At 36.8% G+C, this 14,444-nt stretch overlaps 2 protein-coding genes and 1 non-coding gene across 4 annotated transcripts; all 3 read left to right on the top strand.

Moving 5' to 3' along the window:
- The first annotated feature begins 997 nt into the window (after positions 1-997).
- LOC126609619 (uncharacterized) lies at positions 998-5,877 on the top strand. Its single transcript, XM_050277472.1, has 9 exons — positions 998-1,262; positions 2,202-2,422; positions 2,560-2,755; positions 3,744-3,914; positions 3,996-4,112; positions 4,905-5,102; positions 5,193-5,252; positions 5,345-5,443; positions 5,569-5,877. The coding sequence occupies exons 2-9, from the start codon at positions 2,283-2,285 to the stop codon at positions 5,659-5,661; spliced, it is 1,074 nt and encodes a 357-aa protein (XP_050133429.1). The 5' UTR covers positions 998-1,262; positions 2,202-2,282; the 3' UTR covers positions 5,662-5,877.
- Positions 5,878-5,960: 83 nt separating this feature from the next.
- On the top strand, positions 5,961-6,079 carry LOC126612680 (5S ribosomal RNA). Its single transcript, XR_007619247.1, has one exon. It is a non-coding gene; the product is annotated as a 5S ribosomal RNA (ribosomal RNA).
- Positions 6,080-11,323: 5,244 nt separating this feature from the next.
- Positions 11,324-14,183, top strand: LOC126609618 (S-adenosylmethionine decarboxylase proenzyme-like). 2 transcript variants are annotated; one of them, XM_050277470.1, is made up of 4 exons: positions 11,324-11,494; positions 11,616-11,698; positions 12,365-12,519; positions 12,614-14,183. In XM_050277470.1, exon 4 carries the CDS (start codon positions 12,792-12,794, stop codon positions 13,914-13,916), a length of 1,125 nt encoding a protein of 374 aa, XP_050133427.1. In that variant the 5' UTR covers positions 11,324-11,494; positions 11,616-11,698; positions 12,365-12,519; positions 12,614-12,791; the 3' UTR covers positions 13,917-14,183. The 2 variants fall into 2 exon arrangements, with proteins under 2 accessions (XP_050133427.1, XP_050133428.1); XM_050277471.1 differs by lacking the exon at positions 11,616-11,698.
- The last annotated feature ends 261 nt before the right edge of the window (positions 14,184-14,444 follow it).

The following is a 14,444-nucleotide window of genomic DNA, read 5'->3' as shown; positions in this document are numbered from 1 at the left end:
TGCAGGAGGTTGCATGCGTGAGAATGATAGTGGTAGAGAAAAAGTTTTTTCTTATATTTTAATTTTTAATTTTTTAATATTTATGAGAGTGGTAGAGAAACTATTTTTTCTTATATTTAATTTTTAACTTTTCAATAGTTATGTTTTTTTGTATAGAAAAACATTTTTGATTAATTTAAAATTTTTTGTTGGGGTCAAAGGTCTGCCATGTCATTTTTTAATGGACGACTTAACAGTCAGATTAGTTTTTTGGAGTAAATCGTAATTTTAGATGTGAAATAGACGAAAACATTAAGGGTGGCGCAAACTTCACAATAACCCCTATATTATTACATGTTATGTGCTGTGATTGGTTCTTTTGTTTCTCTACCTTTGGGTATGGCTGCACAAGATTATTTTTTTTTGTTACTAAGTTGGACTAGTAGTCCCCATATTTTACTATGATATTCACTTTCATACTAAGGGTTTGTTTTCTTACATTTTCATCCTATAGATTTCTTTTTCAATTTACACACGCCCATGAAAGTATAATTGAACTCGCAAGCTAGAAAATATGAAGTGAATGTTTTTAATTAATTGAGCTGCAAACTTACACTCTTGTAATTTTATTTAATTAACATTATTAGTCCAATTTATCAAATAAGTTCGAAATAAAACGATGGATTTTACATTAGTACGAGACTATAATGCTAACAAGAAATAATCTTCCAATAAATCATTCAAAAAACCCATCGCAAAATCACTTCGAAACCGGGGGCAGCTGCCAACAAACGACGGATATATTGATGTCGTGCGATATCCAACAAACCACGCGTTCTGTTGTCGTTGGTTAAAGTTTGCCATTAAGCAACGACTCCAAAACGCCGCCATTGAGCTTCAGCCTTCAGGTTCACTAAACGGCGTCGTTTCAAGTCGGTTTCGTATGAGTCACAGTCCGTTGACGCCAAGGCACCAAACTTCCTGAATTTATGGTGGATGTAGAAATATCAGTCAATCGTATCCGATGATATTTTGATCCTAGTGAGAGAGAGAGAGAGAGAGAGAGAGAGGACGCACTCTTTCGCACACACTGCAAACACGTGTAAAGCTGCATTTGGTTTTGGAGGATGACAGAAACTACCATTCTTAGACCCTCCTCTGTCTGAATCTCATTGATTGGAAGCAGCTGAATAAACAACCACCATTTGAGCGAAAAAGGAAGCAACTTTAACGATCAGAAGAACAAGCAGAAGAAAACCCATCAAATTTATCCAATTTCCAAGGTGGGTTTTCAGTTTTTCCTGCTTTTGACTGTGGTTCCGATTTGGGTTTTTGATTTTTGCCTCATTGCGTTTCGAAATTGGTGGTTCCATGGAGATTGGTGGATGTTTGATTGTCTTCCACCCTGCCCATCTGATTTGTTTTTGTTTTTGGTTTGGTTCTGAATTTGATTTGATTTTATTTGATTTTATTTTCCTGGTATTGGGTATGCTTTTGTTTGTCCGGTTGAGATTTGGGTTGTGTTTGGATTACGGAATGGTCTCTTTGTCACCAAGTAACCAAGGAATGTATGATCACGCACCTTTGGATTTAATATCGAGGCCGGAGAATAAATGAATATGCACTTAGTGCTTTAATCTCCACCCTTATATTATATTCAATGGTGGGTCACCATAAATCTTTAGAAACCTGACGGACTCGTTTGGATTATACGTTAAATGATAGGTTGGGAACAAAGTTGTGTTGTGATTCTTTTTTTTTTTTTTTTGGTCGAAGTGTTGTGATTCTTCGATGGGGTGATAATATTTCCTCTTGTTGTATTGGTGGTATCATTTGCTAGAGCATCTTCTTATGTACGCGTCTTTGTTGTTTCTCCTGATATGCTACCCATTTTCTGTCCATGTACATTGTTGTCTCTTCAGCTGTTATACCATATTTAAAAGCTAGAGGGTATGTCATATTTGTTTACTAATGGAAGTTGTCTGCCAAACGGTTCGATAGATTATTTTAAGTTGATACTTTCGTAGCCGTCTAACTTGCAAGTCTTATTAGCAATTCGACAGCAATAGGTTGCTGTTATATTAATGGCTACAGGCTACCACAAGTTTTCGTTGGTATGCTTTTGAGTGTTTATGGAAGTGGGTTTGCTTGTATTCGTGTAATTGTGGTAGATTTTTGTGATTGTAAGCAGTATCATTTTTCCTTCATTGCACCTCTTTCAGTGTTGCCGGTCTATTTGGTCTGCGAAATTGATCAAGAAAACAATGCAATGTGGCGTGCAATAGATTCTTTGAGATAGTGGAATGGAAAACAAACTAGAAGAAGATGATGACCATGAGCCAGGTCCAGTTCCTCCACTGAGATTGGACAGATTTGGCTTCTTAAAGCCAGAAATTTCACCTGAAGGTTTAACCAAGAGCAGGTCAGCCTTTGAATATGATAGGTAAGCTTACCAATTTATCGTTTTCTGCTTTTCTATTTGTATTTGGTCATAAAAAGTTCACTTAATGAATATGAGATTCAAGCAAATTAATATTTCATCCAAGCTAATCGTATATCGTGGCTCTTCACCTTTTTCAGAGAGGAAAGAAGAGTTAGAAAATGGAGGAAGATGATTGGGGTGGGAGGGAGTGATTGGAAACATTATATTAGGAGAAAACCTCATGTTGTTAAAAGGAGAATAAGGAAAGGAATTCCTGATTGTTTAAGAGGTCTCGTTTGGCAGTTGATCTCTGGAAGTCGGGATCTGTTGCTGATGAACCCTGGGGTTTACGAGGTACATATTATTATCAGTAGTTATATCTTTATGTCATTGCTTTATGAGTTTGTAAGAAATGATTCTTTGTTTTGTTCATAAGGGAAGGATCCCCCCTTTTTGTTTACTTCTGCTATAGAATACTTACGCCTTAGTATTTTATTAAATATCAACCCATGACAGAAGGGACTGTGTACCAAATCAGATGGTTCACAGGGATGACATAGTGAATCATTTGAAACGCATAATAAATGGTATGTGGCTTCATCTGAACCATCTGGTAAATCTGGGGTTGGAAAATCTATTAAAATGCTGTTCTTTAATGAAAAGCTAAATGCTTTAGCAGTTTATAATGAAGATCACCACTGCCAAAATCCTAGCGAATTACAGAAGTTTGACAAGGCACTTTGGTGAAGTAAAATGTTTTATGTAGATTCATCTCTAATATGAGCTATGAACCAAACCTTATGTTAAACCTTTTTCTAAAAGGGCTCCAGTTGGAGAATCACAATTTTGTGAAGCGAAATTTTTTTATATAGATTATGAACTGAGTTTGCCTTGATGCATACCTGGTGGTGTTGCTAGTTAAAATGTAGCAAGGGGTTGTAGAAAGAATACTTCCGCAGTTATCATTCCTATCTTACGGTGTTCCAATCCTGCTGCCAGTCTTTGACATGGTTTGATGTTGACCAGCACTGAAAAGGAAAGCCAAAAGTCAATGTTCAAGCAATAGGATCTTTCCACCTTGAGCACTTCACGCCTTAGCTGGGTTCATGTTAGTTGAATTTAAAGAGATACCGTTTGAGTCGTTAGTGTAGAAAATGGATAACTACGTGGTGTGGGATTATTTAGGTGAGGTGGATTGTGGCTAGACAAATTTAATTACACTGCTCTTCCTTATTTGTGATTATTCTTTTTACATCCCAAGTTGGTCTATCATCTTGTGCTCTTCTTTCTTTGTGTACACTCACCCATAGTATTAAACTAAGAAGTGGTGTGGTTGTTGCAGCAATTAGTGATTTATGAGACGTCAGCTTCAGAGCTGGATATAATTCGAGATATTTCGCGAACCTTCCCTTCACATGTTTTCTTCCAGCAGAGACACGGCCCTGGTCAAAGGTCCCTCTACAATGTTTTGAAGGCGTACTCCGTATTTGACAGAGAAGTTGGATATGTTCAGGTTTGACACTGTCTGTTTGTTTGCTCTTGCAATTAGTTTATGTCAGATACTGGATAATTTTAAATGGTTAAAAGAATGCAGGGAATGGGATTTCTGGCTGGTCTGTTACTTCTTTATATGAGTGAAGAGGATGCATTTTGGTTATTAGTTGCATTACTAAAAGGAGCAGTTCATGCACCAATGGAAGGTTTATATCAGGTATAGCTCTTATGCTATATGAATATCTTGATCATATCTTTGGCGGTTTGTAGACTAATTAGATGTAATCATGCCCGCCATTACTTTACCTAAAAAGAAGAATGTTAGACCGCTATTTTATCATCTGGTCCATTTTCTGTAGTCAAAAGGAACAACAAAAACAAAAGAACTGATGTTATCAAATAAAGCAATTGGTCAAATTGGATTTAGGTGGTAAATTACAATTAATTGGGGTGAGGCTTTCTTAACGTAAACTTGTGTGTTTCGGAAAGAGTATATTGCTAGAAGGTCAACCAGTCGTAATATATATACTAGGTTTCAAAACTGTAACCTACTGCTCTAGGGTGGCGGGCCTTCATTTTATCTTTTATTATAATTTATTTTGTCTTCTAGGCTACTTGCTAAGCGCATTGGTTTCTCTTTAGGCAAATTAAAGTTTATCCATGTTTTTCTTTCTTTTCAAAGGACACGCAATCTGAGCATAGAGCCTACACCTTCGTTTTACTTTATGTATCTGTTGTTTCCAGTGCCTACACCTTTGTTTTACGTGAAGGATTTTTCCTATGTTATTTGGTGGCCTTCTGAGCTTTCTGGAGCTCTAATTCTGTTATGATGTTTTTGTTGTTGTCTTTTCTATGCCTCATATCTATTTGGGGTTTTGATCACCTTGTTCACTTTCATTTTTATCTATATGGGTTATCCGTAGTTTGTTCCTTTGTTATATTCAAAGCCGAGAAAAGGATAAAATGGCTTCAGTGCTCTTAGAAGTGTTAGTTTATGCTTGTCATGTAGGTAGGGCTACCACTGGTGCAACAATACCTTTTTCAGTTTGACCAGTTAGTAAAGGAGCACTTGCCAAAGCTGGGAGAGCATTTTACTCGAGAAATGATAAATCCAAGCATGTATGCAAGCCAGTGGTTCATAACCGTTTTCTCCTACTCTTTCCCATTCCATTTGGCTCTTCGAATTTGGGATGTCTTTCTCTACGAGGTTAGTGATTTTTAATGTGTTGTCTCTCTTCTGAAGTACCATTGGTGGTTGGAGCCTATTCTAAAAACAATCATTTTGTACTTTTCACAGGGTGTTAGAATCGTTTTCAAAGTTGGTTTAGCCTTATTAAAGTATTGCCATGACGACTTGGTGAGTATATCAGGACGGCCTTCTGCTCCGCACCATGATAACTAGAATATTGCCTTCTCATAGACTTTGTTTTCCTGTTTCTTTTTTTACAGATAAAATTACCCTTCGAGAAACTTATTCATGCTTTGCGTAACTTCCCTGACGATGCAATGAATCCGGATACTTTACTTCCATTGGCTTACTCAACCAAGGTTTTTCTCCATATCCATTTCATTGCGTCTATCATCATAATTTCTTGTTTCGTTGATGGATGAAGTTCCAATATTGTAATTTTCTGCATCATTCACGCGCAAATGTCTTTCGTTGATCTCACTAGGTATCAAGGGGTTTGGAGGAAACGAGGCAGGAGTATGAGAAGAAGAATGGAAGGGAAGGTCAGTCGCCAGAGAGTGAGAAGCAGTTGGAATGAAGGTTGTGCTCATCTCATCGGAGCGCCATATAAATTGTCCGGAAGAATGTATCATTGACAACTTGGCATCGATCGTTATTTGATAGTTTGCGTCCTTGTTTATGAACTCCCATATTCATGTTACAAACTCAAACATTGTTAGATGTGAATATTTGTTAACGTATATTAAGATGGGAAAAGCTAAAGGATATGTATAAATCTTGTAGTTCTTGCATTGATCTTGGTTGCAGCTATTCCACCTTCCACATGAACTCTGTTTTAAATTTTATTGACGATGTTTGCAAGAAAGAACTCCGAAGTTAAGCGATCATACCAACTCACATGCACAGGATCCCATCAGAACTCCGAAGTTAAGCGAGTTTGGACGAGAGTAGTACTAGGATGGGTGACCTCCTGGGAAGTCCTCGTGTTGCATCCCCCCACCTATTTTTGGGAGCAGCCTCTTCATAAATGGGGGTAAGGCTAGCCGACATTCACCTCTCCCAGACCCTGCGTAAAGCGGGAGTCTTGTGCACTGGGTACGACCTTTTATGTTTGCAAGAAATAACACATACCCCTCTGTTTATTGATGTGAATGAGATATATTTCTGATTAGACTAAGATCAGCCTTATCCCTTGAGTTAAAATTTAAAATTTCTATTTCATAAAATTTAAGTTTTAATACAGAAACTGTTTCTTTTCTCTAAGCCTTCGAGGTTAAATTTTTAGCTCGAGGTGATTAAAGAATGAATTTTAGATAATTTTTTTTCTTAAAGTAACTTATAAAAATATGTAGATTATCCTAATTTAATTTTATGAACATTTTTACTTAAAAATATTTAGATTCCGAGAAATACAGAAAAATATTTTTACCTAAAAATATAGAAAAAAAATCACTAAACCGTCACTATAAAACTCGTGAAACAATATGATAGAATGTGAAATACATGAACAAATTTCTTTTAATTATTGTAGCTATTGGATTTAAATTTGGACAGTTAGATCTTTTTTATTTTACCGTTGGATTTGATCATATTAGATCTTAGTGTTGGATTCAATGAATTTATAAACATAAAACTAAAAAAATATACATGTATAGAGGGCCAACCCACTATTTAGGGAGGAATTCTAGCCTCAACTTGCTCAAAATAAATTTTGAGTTAAAACTTATATTTGACTTAAGAATTAGAACAAATTGAAGTAGATTTAGAATTTAAAATGTGAGTTTTACTCCAGAGTTAGAGTAAGTCCAAAAGATTTACCAATCGGGACCACACAATCTTTTAAATCATAGAAGCTAAAAGCCTAGAACAATAATTTACTTTATTTCTTTATTGAGCATGAGAAAAGTTGATGCCAAATATGTGCTCGTGGCAGAAAAGACCGAAAGAGTAGTTTTCAGAATTGATACACACAGACAGACACAGCTGCCCAGCATTACTTGACCCACATGATGACGGCACCCATTGACAATTGGCATGCATGCAGGATTCCCTCCTCATTTTCTGCCTCGAGATAGAAGGAGAGGCATCAAAGATTGCTTCCAAGGTGGGAAGAAGTGAGAAGAGATCGGCTCTCCGGATCTCTTCCTTCAATGCTATCGGATCAAGTGATTTGGATCTTTAAAATTTTATTTAACAATTCATCTGTTTTGATCTTTTAAAAACTATAATAATTTTGGATCGTTAGATGAAATTTTAAAAGTCCGAATCACTTGATCTGGTGACCTTAGTAGAAGAGATCAGATCTCTTCTTGGAAGAAGTTGGAATCTGTCCTACTCCAACCAACTGTAATATTAGGCACGACTCCTTCAATGCTACTGGATCAAGTGATTTGGATCTTTAAAATTTCATCTAACAATCCATATGTTTTGATCTTTTAAAAACTATAATAATTTTGGACCGTTAGATGAAATTTTAAAAGTCAGAATCACTTGATCTGGTAACCTTAGTAAAAGTGATCGGATCTCTTCTCGGAAGAAGTTGGAATCTGTCCTACTCCAACCAACTGTAATATTAGGCACGACTTGTTACACGACTTAAAGCAAGCATGAATATAGAAGTTGATGCGTTCACAATTAACATTGCTCCAGCTTGTGTTATACTTTTTAATAGAATAATATTTTATTTTTTTTGTCAAATGATTGATTTTGTTAGATTAGCCATCATCGGAATTCGAACCCACATCATCATTTAAGGGCTCAACTTCCTTACACCATTGTAGTGAATAGGCACTTGCTTTTTTATTGAATAATATTAGGGAGATCAAAAATTTTAAACAAATTTGTAAACCAAATGATGTTATTGGTAATTGGATTATTACTTAAACGTTGATTAACATACTTATTTTTTATTGGTGACGCATTATTTGATTTAAAATTTTGGTATTCCTAGCATACTTTTTTTTTTAGTGAAAACCACCTAATGTTTATATTAACGAAACGATAACCTAGTTTTGTACTGATGAAAAAGTATTATTGTATTATTATAATTATTAAATTCAATAACTTAACTTGCTAAGAAACGTATGGTTTGACACAAATTTGTGGTTTGGCACAAATTTAGCATGAACATAATTGGGTAAACATGAACATGACATGAGTATGACATGAATATAAATACGTAGAGAAATGTTAATGAGACTCTTTCAAAGTGACTTTTCAAAAACTCTTCAAAGACTCTTCCACTTCACATTTTAATGTTAATTTTCGTGCCAACATTATAAATATTGTGCCAAAAACCTAAGATGGCAAAGAATCCATAAAGAGTCTCACTTTTAAGAAAATCACCTTAGCATTCAAATGAGTAAACATGAACGTAAAAATAACAATTAAGTATCATATGTATGTCTTTCTAATTTGAAATTGTGAATACGCCTTGGCGTTGGTGGTGATACTACTTTCTCAACTTGCTTTTACGTTGGTGAGTAGGCATTAATTGCATGCATTTGCTTAATTAGAAGATGCTTTCCAACAAACAAAAGAAATTAAAAGATGCTTGAACCTCCGAATCACGATATTAGGAGAGATGCATGCATTGCCACAAAAATTGGATGACCATTCGCCCATCTTTATATTCCAAAATATGATTTTCACAAAAATATCAAAATGATCAACGACGGAAAATTTGGGGATCAATTCTATTAATCTTAAATGTTAAAGATCATAATAAAGAGTTATGTCAAACTCAAAAAATATTTTGATTAAAATGCCAAATTAAATGAATACAAAGTTGAATTGGGTGGTGTTGCATTGCATGTGAGATGTACCTAATAAGTTTTTTTTTGTTTTGTCAAAAATATAGAAATTTATTAAAGCCGAATGACAAGGTTTACATTAGCTGCAAGAATATTAAATAAAAAATCCGGACCAATCTCATCCCAAATAAACTCGCCACCATGCTTGGTAGCAAACGAAGCTACCTCGTGAGCAGCCAAGTTACCTTCCTGCGGAACCAAGGGTGAAGCCAGACAAATTTTTGCCGGTGGGCTAGCTAAGAACTATAAAAAAAAAGTTAGTTTTTAAAAAATGACTATACGTTAATATTATAAGTAAAGCTCGTCCAATTATTCTATGTTTATCAACCTTTAATATGACAAATATATACATAAATAAACAGAAAAAAGTTAACAAGTAGTAAAACTTTTTTAACTAGATAAAAATCATGCATAAAATAATTCAAAAATTGAAACATGCAACGAATTGCTTTTGAAAAGAATTAAAAGCACTATCAAAGTAAGTAATTATTGTCACGATTAACCATAAAAGGATAGTATATGAAGTGTGTAAAATAGATTTTGTTATTTAGGAAATAAATAGTATTGGTTAATGAAGTAAATAAATAAAAAAATACATGGGCTAATAGTTAGATGAATATAAAAATAAATGAAATATAGGAAATAATTGGTTTGTACCCACAAAAGCTATCAAGGCTATAGTCCAGGATAGCCTTGTACTTCGCTCCGCCCTTGCGCGGAACGAACCTGAACTTAACAAAATCAAAATGCATAGCTAAAGAATCAATATCAAGGAGCACCCCTTTTAATATTGCATCCCTTTCCATCTGTCTATTGATCATACGAATCAAAGATTGGGAGTCAGATTCCACCTCCACCTTTGTACACCCGCTGTTCTACAAAACATCAATGGCAGCAAAGTCTCTTAACAGCCACCCAAAACCACCCAACCTTGTCTTTGAGTTCCAAGCACCATCGCAATTTCAAATTTCCAAATTTCGGCTTCTTCCAACCTCCTTGCACGCCCCTTGCCGACATAATACTTCCAGGATGCCACGGTCCCTGGTTATCAATCTTAACCATCACATCTCTAAACTCACTCACCTGCCCCCTCCACAACTCCAAAGCCTTCGTTGGATTCCACATCGTCCCACGAAAAACCATATCGTTTCTAACCTTCCAAATTCGCCAAACACCAAAAACAAATTCTTGCAAAAACTCGTCATTGGCATCCATATCATGAACCCGTGGACATGCATTTTTCCAGCACTCCCCATAGTCGCTACCCAAAATTGCAAGGGAATCAAGATGAAGAGGTGAACCAAACCAAAACATGCGACTAAAATCACAGCTAAATAAGAGATTTTTTTGTGTGATCGGTACACGGAATGGTACACCACGTGTGACTAAACAAATGGTAGGATATGTATGCTAAAAAGTTAATAACTTAAAAAATAAAATTTCTCACTATTTCTATTAAAACACGTGATATACCACTTGTGTTCTCTTCACAACTAAAAATTTCTCCAGATAAAGATGATGAGAGAGAAAGGAAATTCCTGTTTCATAATTGGGATAAGATTAGGATAAAATTTTGATGAGAAATGCAAAGGACACTCTCTCAATGTGGAAAATGCTCTCTATGTATTTTCGATCATCTTACAATTTAATGTTAATTTTCATAGTGACATTGTAAAATATTATACTAAAAGCATGAAATATCAAAATATTTACAAATAATCCTACTTTTAAGCAAATCTCCTTAACATTTCTTAAAAGCGGCACTAATTATTATTCTTTTTGGTTTGGGGTCCAAGTTGCTTGGACTAAATTGCAATTGATTTTGATACAAAATTGGGAGAATATTAAGATTCGGTCCCACGCAATCACACTGGTCCCTCTCACTACGTGGAGCCAATTCACAACTACGCCTTCTTATCCTTTCACCACGTGTCGCGACGACTCGCATTCGTCCGCAGCCAATCACCGCCCTCAAAACTCCCGAACCTCTTCTCGCCGTCGTTTCGCTTTCGCATCGCAGTCTTTTCAAAACATTGATTCCGAGACTAACCAGGATAAACTTTTAGTTACGGAACACACGGAAGATACATCACGAATTTTTATATAAATGATAAAAAAAATTAATTTTTAAATTATTAATCTTTAAACTCACATAATTCACCATTTATATAAAAATATATGATGTACTACCTCATATGATGATCATACTGAAAAATCTCTCCTATGCGACCCTGGCCCGCCTTGTACAGCGCGGGCTTCCCTATCCACGCAAACAAGGAAGGGCAGAATCGTCCGAATGATAAAATCACGGGTGGTTGCGAGTTTTTTGAGCAAATCCACATGAAGCGGATAGACAGGGTGGCATGACCGTAAATAAGGGGAAATCCCGTGGCAAACACGGCACTCTCTGACTATATAACGCAACGCCCCCTTGGGCTTCATCAACCTCCACGAAAACAACGAAGCACCGGTTTTTCAGCTCCCAAAATTTTCGTGACCTCAGTCATTTTTAGGTTTTCTGTGCGGTATAATTAGGGTTTGCATTTCGCCGATTCCTTAAGATCTTCGCCTCCTTCGTCCCGGTTTTCAAATCTTCAGGTACGATTAGTTTCCATCACTCGCCTTCGGTTGTCGATTATGTGGATTTTGCTGATTCAAATTTGCGTTTTTATGTATATCTGATTTTTTTTTTTTTTTTTTGGTTTCTGTTGGCGTTCAGGTGTTGATATTGAGATTTAAGAAGGGGAATTTTCGAAGGAGATTGTAGATTTGGTTTAGATTATTTGAAAAAAAAAAATAATTGTAAGTTTGTTTCCTTAATCTCGGTTGTTTATTTCGTTGTTTGATTTGATTATTGGTGTGATTATATGAGGAAGAAATTGTGTTCGTTGATTGATTAGGGTCAAAGTTTTATTTTTGTTGTTGAATTTCATTGATTTGGGGTTGTTTATTCTATATTCTCATGGAAAACGTAATGATTTGGTTTAGAACTTGAATGCATTATTCGCTTTCGATGTTCAATGGCAAATGTAGTAGACGATTCTATGCGTATTATCGGTATTTTTGGTCGTTTATTTAATCACATATGCATACTCCATCTTCCGCAAGACTGGGAATTCCTCAGACAGGGCCTGCTGCCACTGAGGGATCCTTGCCGCCTTACTATAATTTTTCGGCTTTGCATAAACCCCTTATTGCTGTTCGGTAAATTACAATGCTGGTTTGATTCTAATTTTGTAAACACTGATTTGTTTTGTGTACATAATTATAGCACTGTTTCGTGCTTGGATGTATGATTTTATTTAATTTCCTAGCAGAATTGGTATATTAGAGTTGGTCTATGCTAATTGTTCTTTATTGGTATAAGCAGTTGGATTCTCACTTAATTTGCGTAGATTTCTCCTTTAACCTGGATTCGTATGGCTATTACTTGTGATTTGATCCCTTTTTGGTTAATCCTTTCTGCAGGAAAATAACTGAATGAGCTAATGGAGTCAAAAGGTGGCAAAAAGGATTCTAGTAGTAGTAAATCATCATTCTACGAAGCTCCCCTCGGTTACAGCATTGAAGACGTCAGGCCTCACGGTGGAATCAAGAAATTCAGATCAGCTGCTTACTCTAACGTAAGTTTTACTGTGTGTTTCATGGTGCTTGTAATTCCTCGATTGTTTTGTATGGACTTCCTTCTAAAATTATATTGTATTGTTCTGTGTGCAGTGCGTTCGAAAGCCATCCTGACTTGTGTTAAGTCCCAACATAACCCCGTGCGATCATTAATACAGCAATCTTACTCTAGTTATTATAGTCTATTTCTTTTCCCTACTTCTCTCGCTCTCTCGTTCCCTCGCTTGTCATTTCATCTGCTGCTGCACCTCATTTGCTTACTTAAATCGAGATGGCTGTACCGGTCTCTGCAATTGGATTCGAAGGGTATGAAAAGAGGCTCGAGGTCTCTTTCTTCGAGCCTGGACTGTTCGCTGACCCTAAAGGCATGGGTCTTCGTTCTCTATCGAAAGCTCAAATAGATGAGATTCTGACACCAGCTGAGTGCACCATTGTTTCTTCACTGTCAAATGATGATATCGACTCTTACGTCCTATCCGAGTCAAGCCTGTTTGTGTACCCTTACAAAGTGATCATCAAAACCTGTGGCACAACGAAATTGCTTCGATCAATCCCTGCCATCCTCAAGTTGGCTGATACCCTCTCTCTAGCTGTAAAATCTGTGAGGTACTCTCATGGGAGCTTTATCTTTCCTGGTGCTCAGCCCTCTCCTCATCGTAGCTTTTCCGAGGAAGTAGCTGTACTTGACGGCCATTTTAGCAAGCTTGGTTTGGCAAGCAAGGCATATGTTATGGGAAGCCCTGACAAAACTCAGAAATGGCATATTTACTCTGCATCGGCGGAGCTGGCAAGCTTATTGTGGGGTTCACGCCAAACAGGCCCGACCTACACACTGGAGATGTGCATGACCGGTCTAGACAGGAAGAGGGCTTCTGTGTTTTACAAATCCGATGCAAGTTCAGCTGCTGGTATGACCGAAGAATCTGGCATCAGGAAGATCCTCCCACAATCTGATATATGCGACTTTGAGTTCGAACCTTGCGGTTACTCCATGAACTCAATTGAAGGGAATGCAGTTTCTACGATCCACGTGACACCAGAAGACGGTTTCAGCTACGCTAGCTTTGAAACAGTGGGATATAATTTCAATGATGTGAACTTGACCCTGCTGCTTTACAGGGTTCTGGATTGCTTCAAACCAGCTGAGTTCTCTGTAGCCTTGCACACCACCAGCACCGCAGGCGAAGATCTTGATGCTAAGTGCCCTCTGGACTTAAGGGGATACTGCTGCGGAGGAAGCAGCTATGAGGGTCTAGGCCTGGGTGGTGCAATCATCTACCACAGCTTTGTCAAGGATGATTCTGGTTCGCAGTCTCCAAGGTCGATTCTGAAGTGCTGCTGGAGCGAGGACGAGAAGGACGAGGAAGTTGAAGAGATAGATCTGGCCGAGATCTAGCGTTCTATTGTTCGTGTTTTTAGTAGTAATAAATAAATGAAAAAACAAATGTGACTAGGGGGTTATGTTGCAATTATAGTAGGGTATTAGTATTATGATATGCAGCTTGCTGTGCCGCTGCTGTTTTAGTTTTTGATATTGTCAATAAACCGGATCTCGGGTGGCAGCCGAGATCCGTCGTCGTTCTCAGACTTCCTGGATGCAGGAGTCTTTGTTGATCTACCTTTTTTTCTCTCTATAAGATGAATGTTATTGTTATCTATATAATTTCTGTGTTCTGACTGCGGATTATGCTATTTATTAAGTATTGGTTTAGTACCTTTTGTTCTTCCAGTTAGAAAAGAATCAAAGGATCATCATCACATGTTCATATGTGAATCATGTCATATTAATGGTCTGAGACGCTACGGTGACAGTAAATTTAGTGACAGTAATTTATTCACGTCTCGAAAATGACTTAGGTCTCAAAGAACGGACGATCTTTGGGACATGAATATTAGACCTACGATTTAAAACGTACGATCTTTG

Source organism: Malus sylvestris, chromosome 17 (genome assembly GCF_916048215.2).
Source record: "Malus sylvestris chromosome 17, drMalSylv7.2, whole genome shotgun sequence".
Lineage (NCBI taxonomy): Eukaryota > Viridiplantae > Streptophyta > Magnoliopsida > Rosales > Rosaceae > Malus > Malus sylvestris.
This window is presented reverse-complemented; position numbering and strand designations above follow the sequence as displayed.

What these genes read in the sequence shown, in the direction of transcription:
- LOC126609619 (XM_050277472.1), top strand. Translation starts at nt 2,283, where the DNA reads ATGGAAAACAAACTAGAAGAAGATGATGACCATGAGCCAGGTCCAGTT. An exon ending in TGAACCCTGGGGTTTACGAG is followed by an intron (nt 2,756 to 3,743) that starts GTACATATTATT and finishes TGGTTGTTGCAG; the next exon opens with CAATTAGTGATTTATGAGAC. An exon ending in GAGAAGTTGGATATGTTCAG is followed by an intron (nt 3,915 to 3,995) that starts GTTTGACACTGT and finishes AAAAGAATGCAG; the next exon opens with GGAATGGGATTTCTGGCTGG.
- LOC126609618 (XM_050277471.1), top strand. Translation starts at nt 12,792, where the DNA reads ATGGCTGTACCGGTCTCTGCAATTGGATTCGAAGGGTATGAAAAGAGG.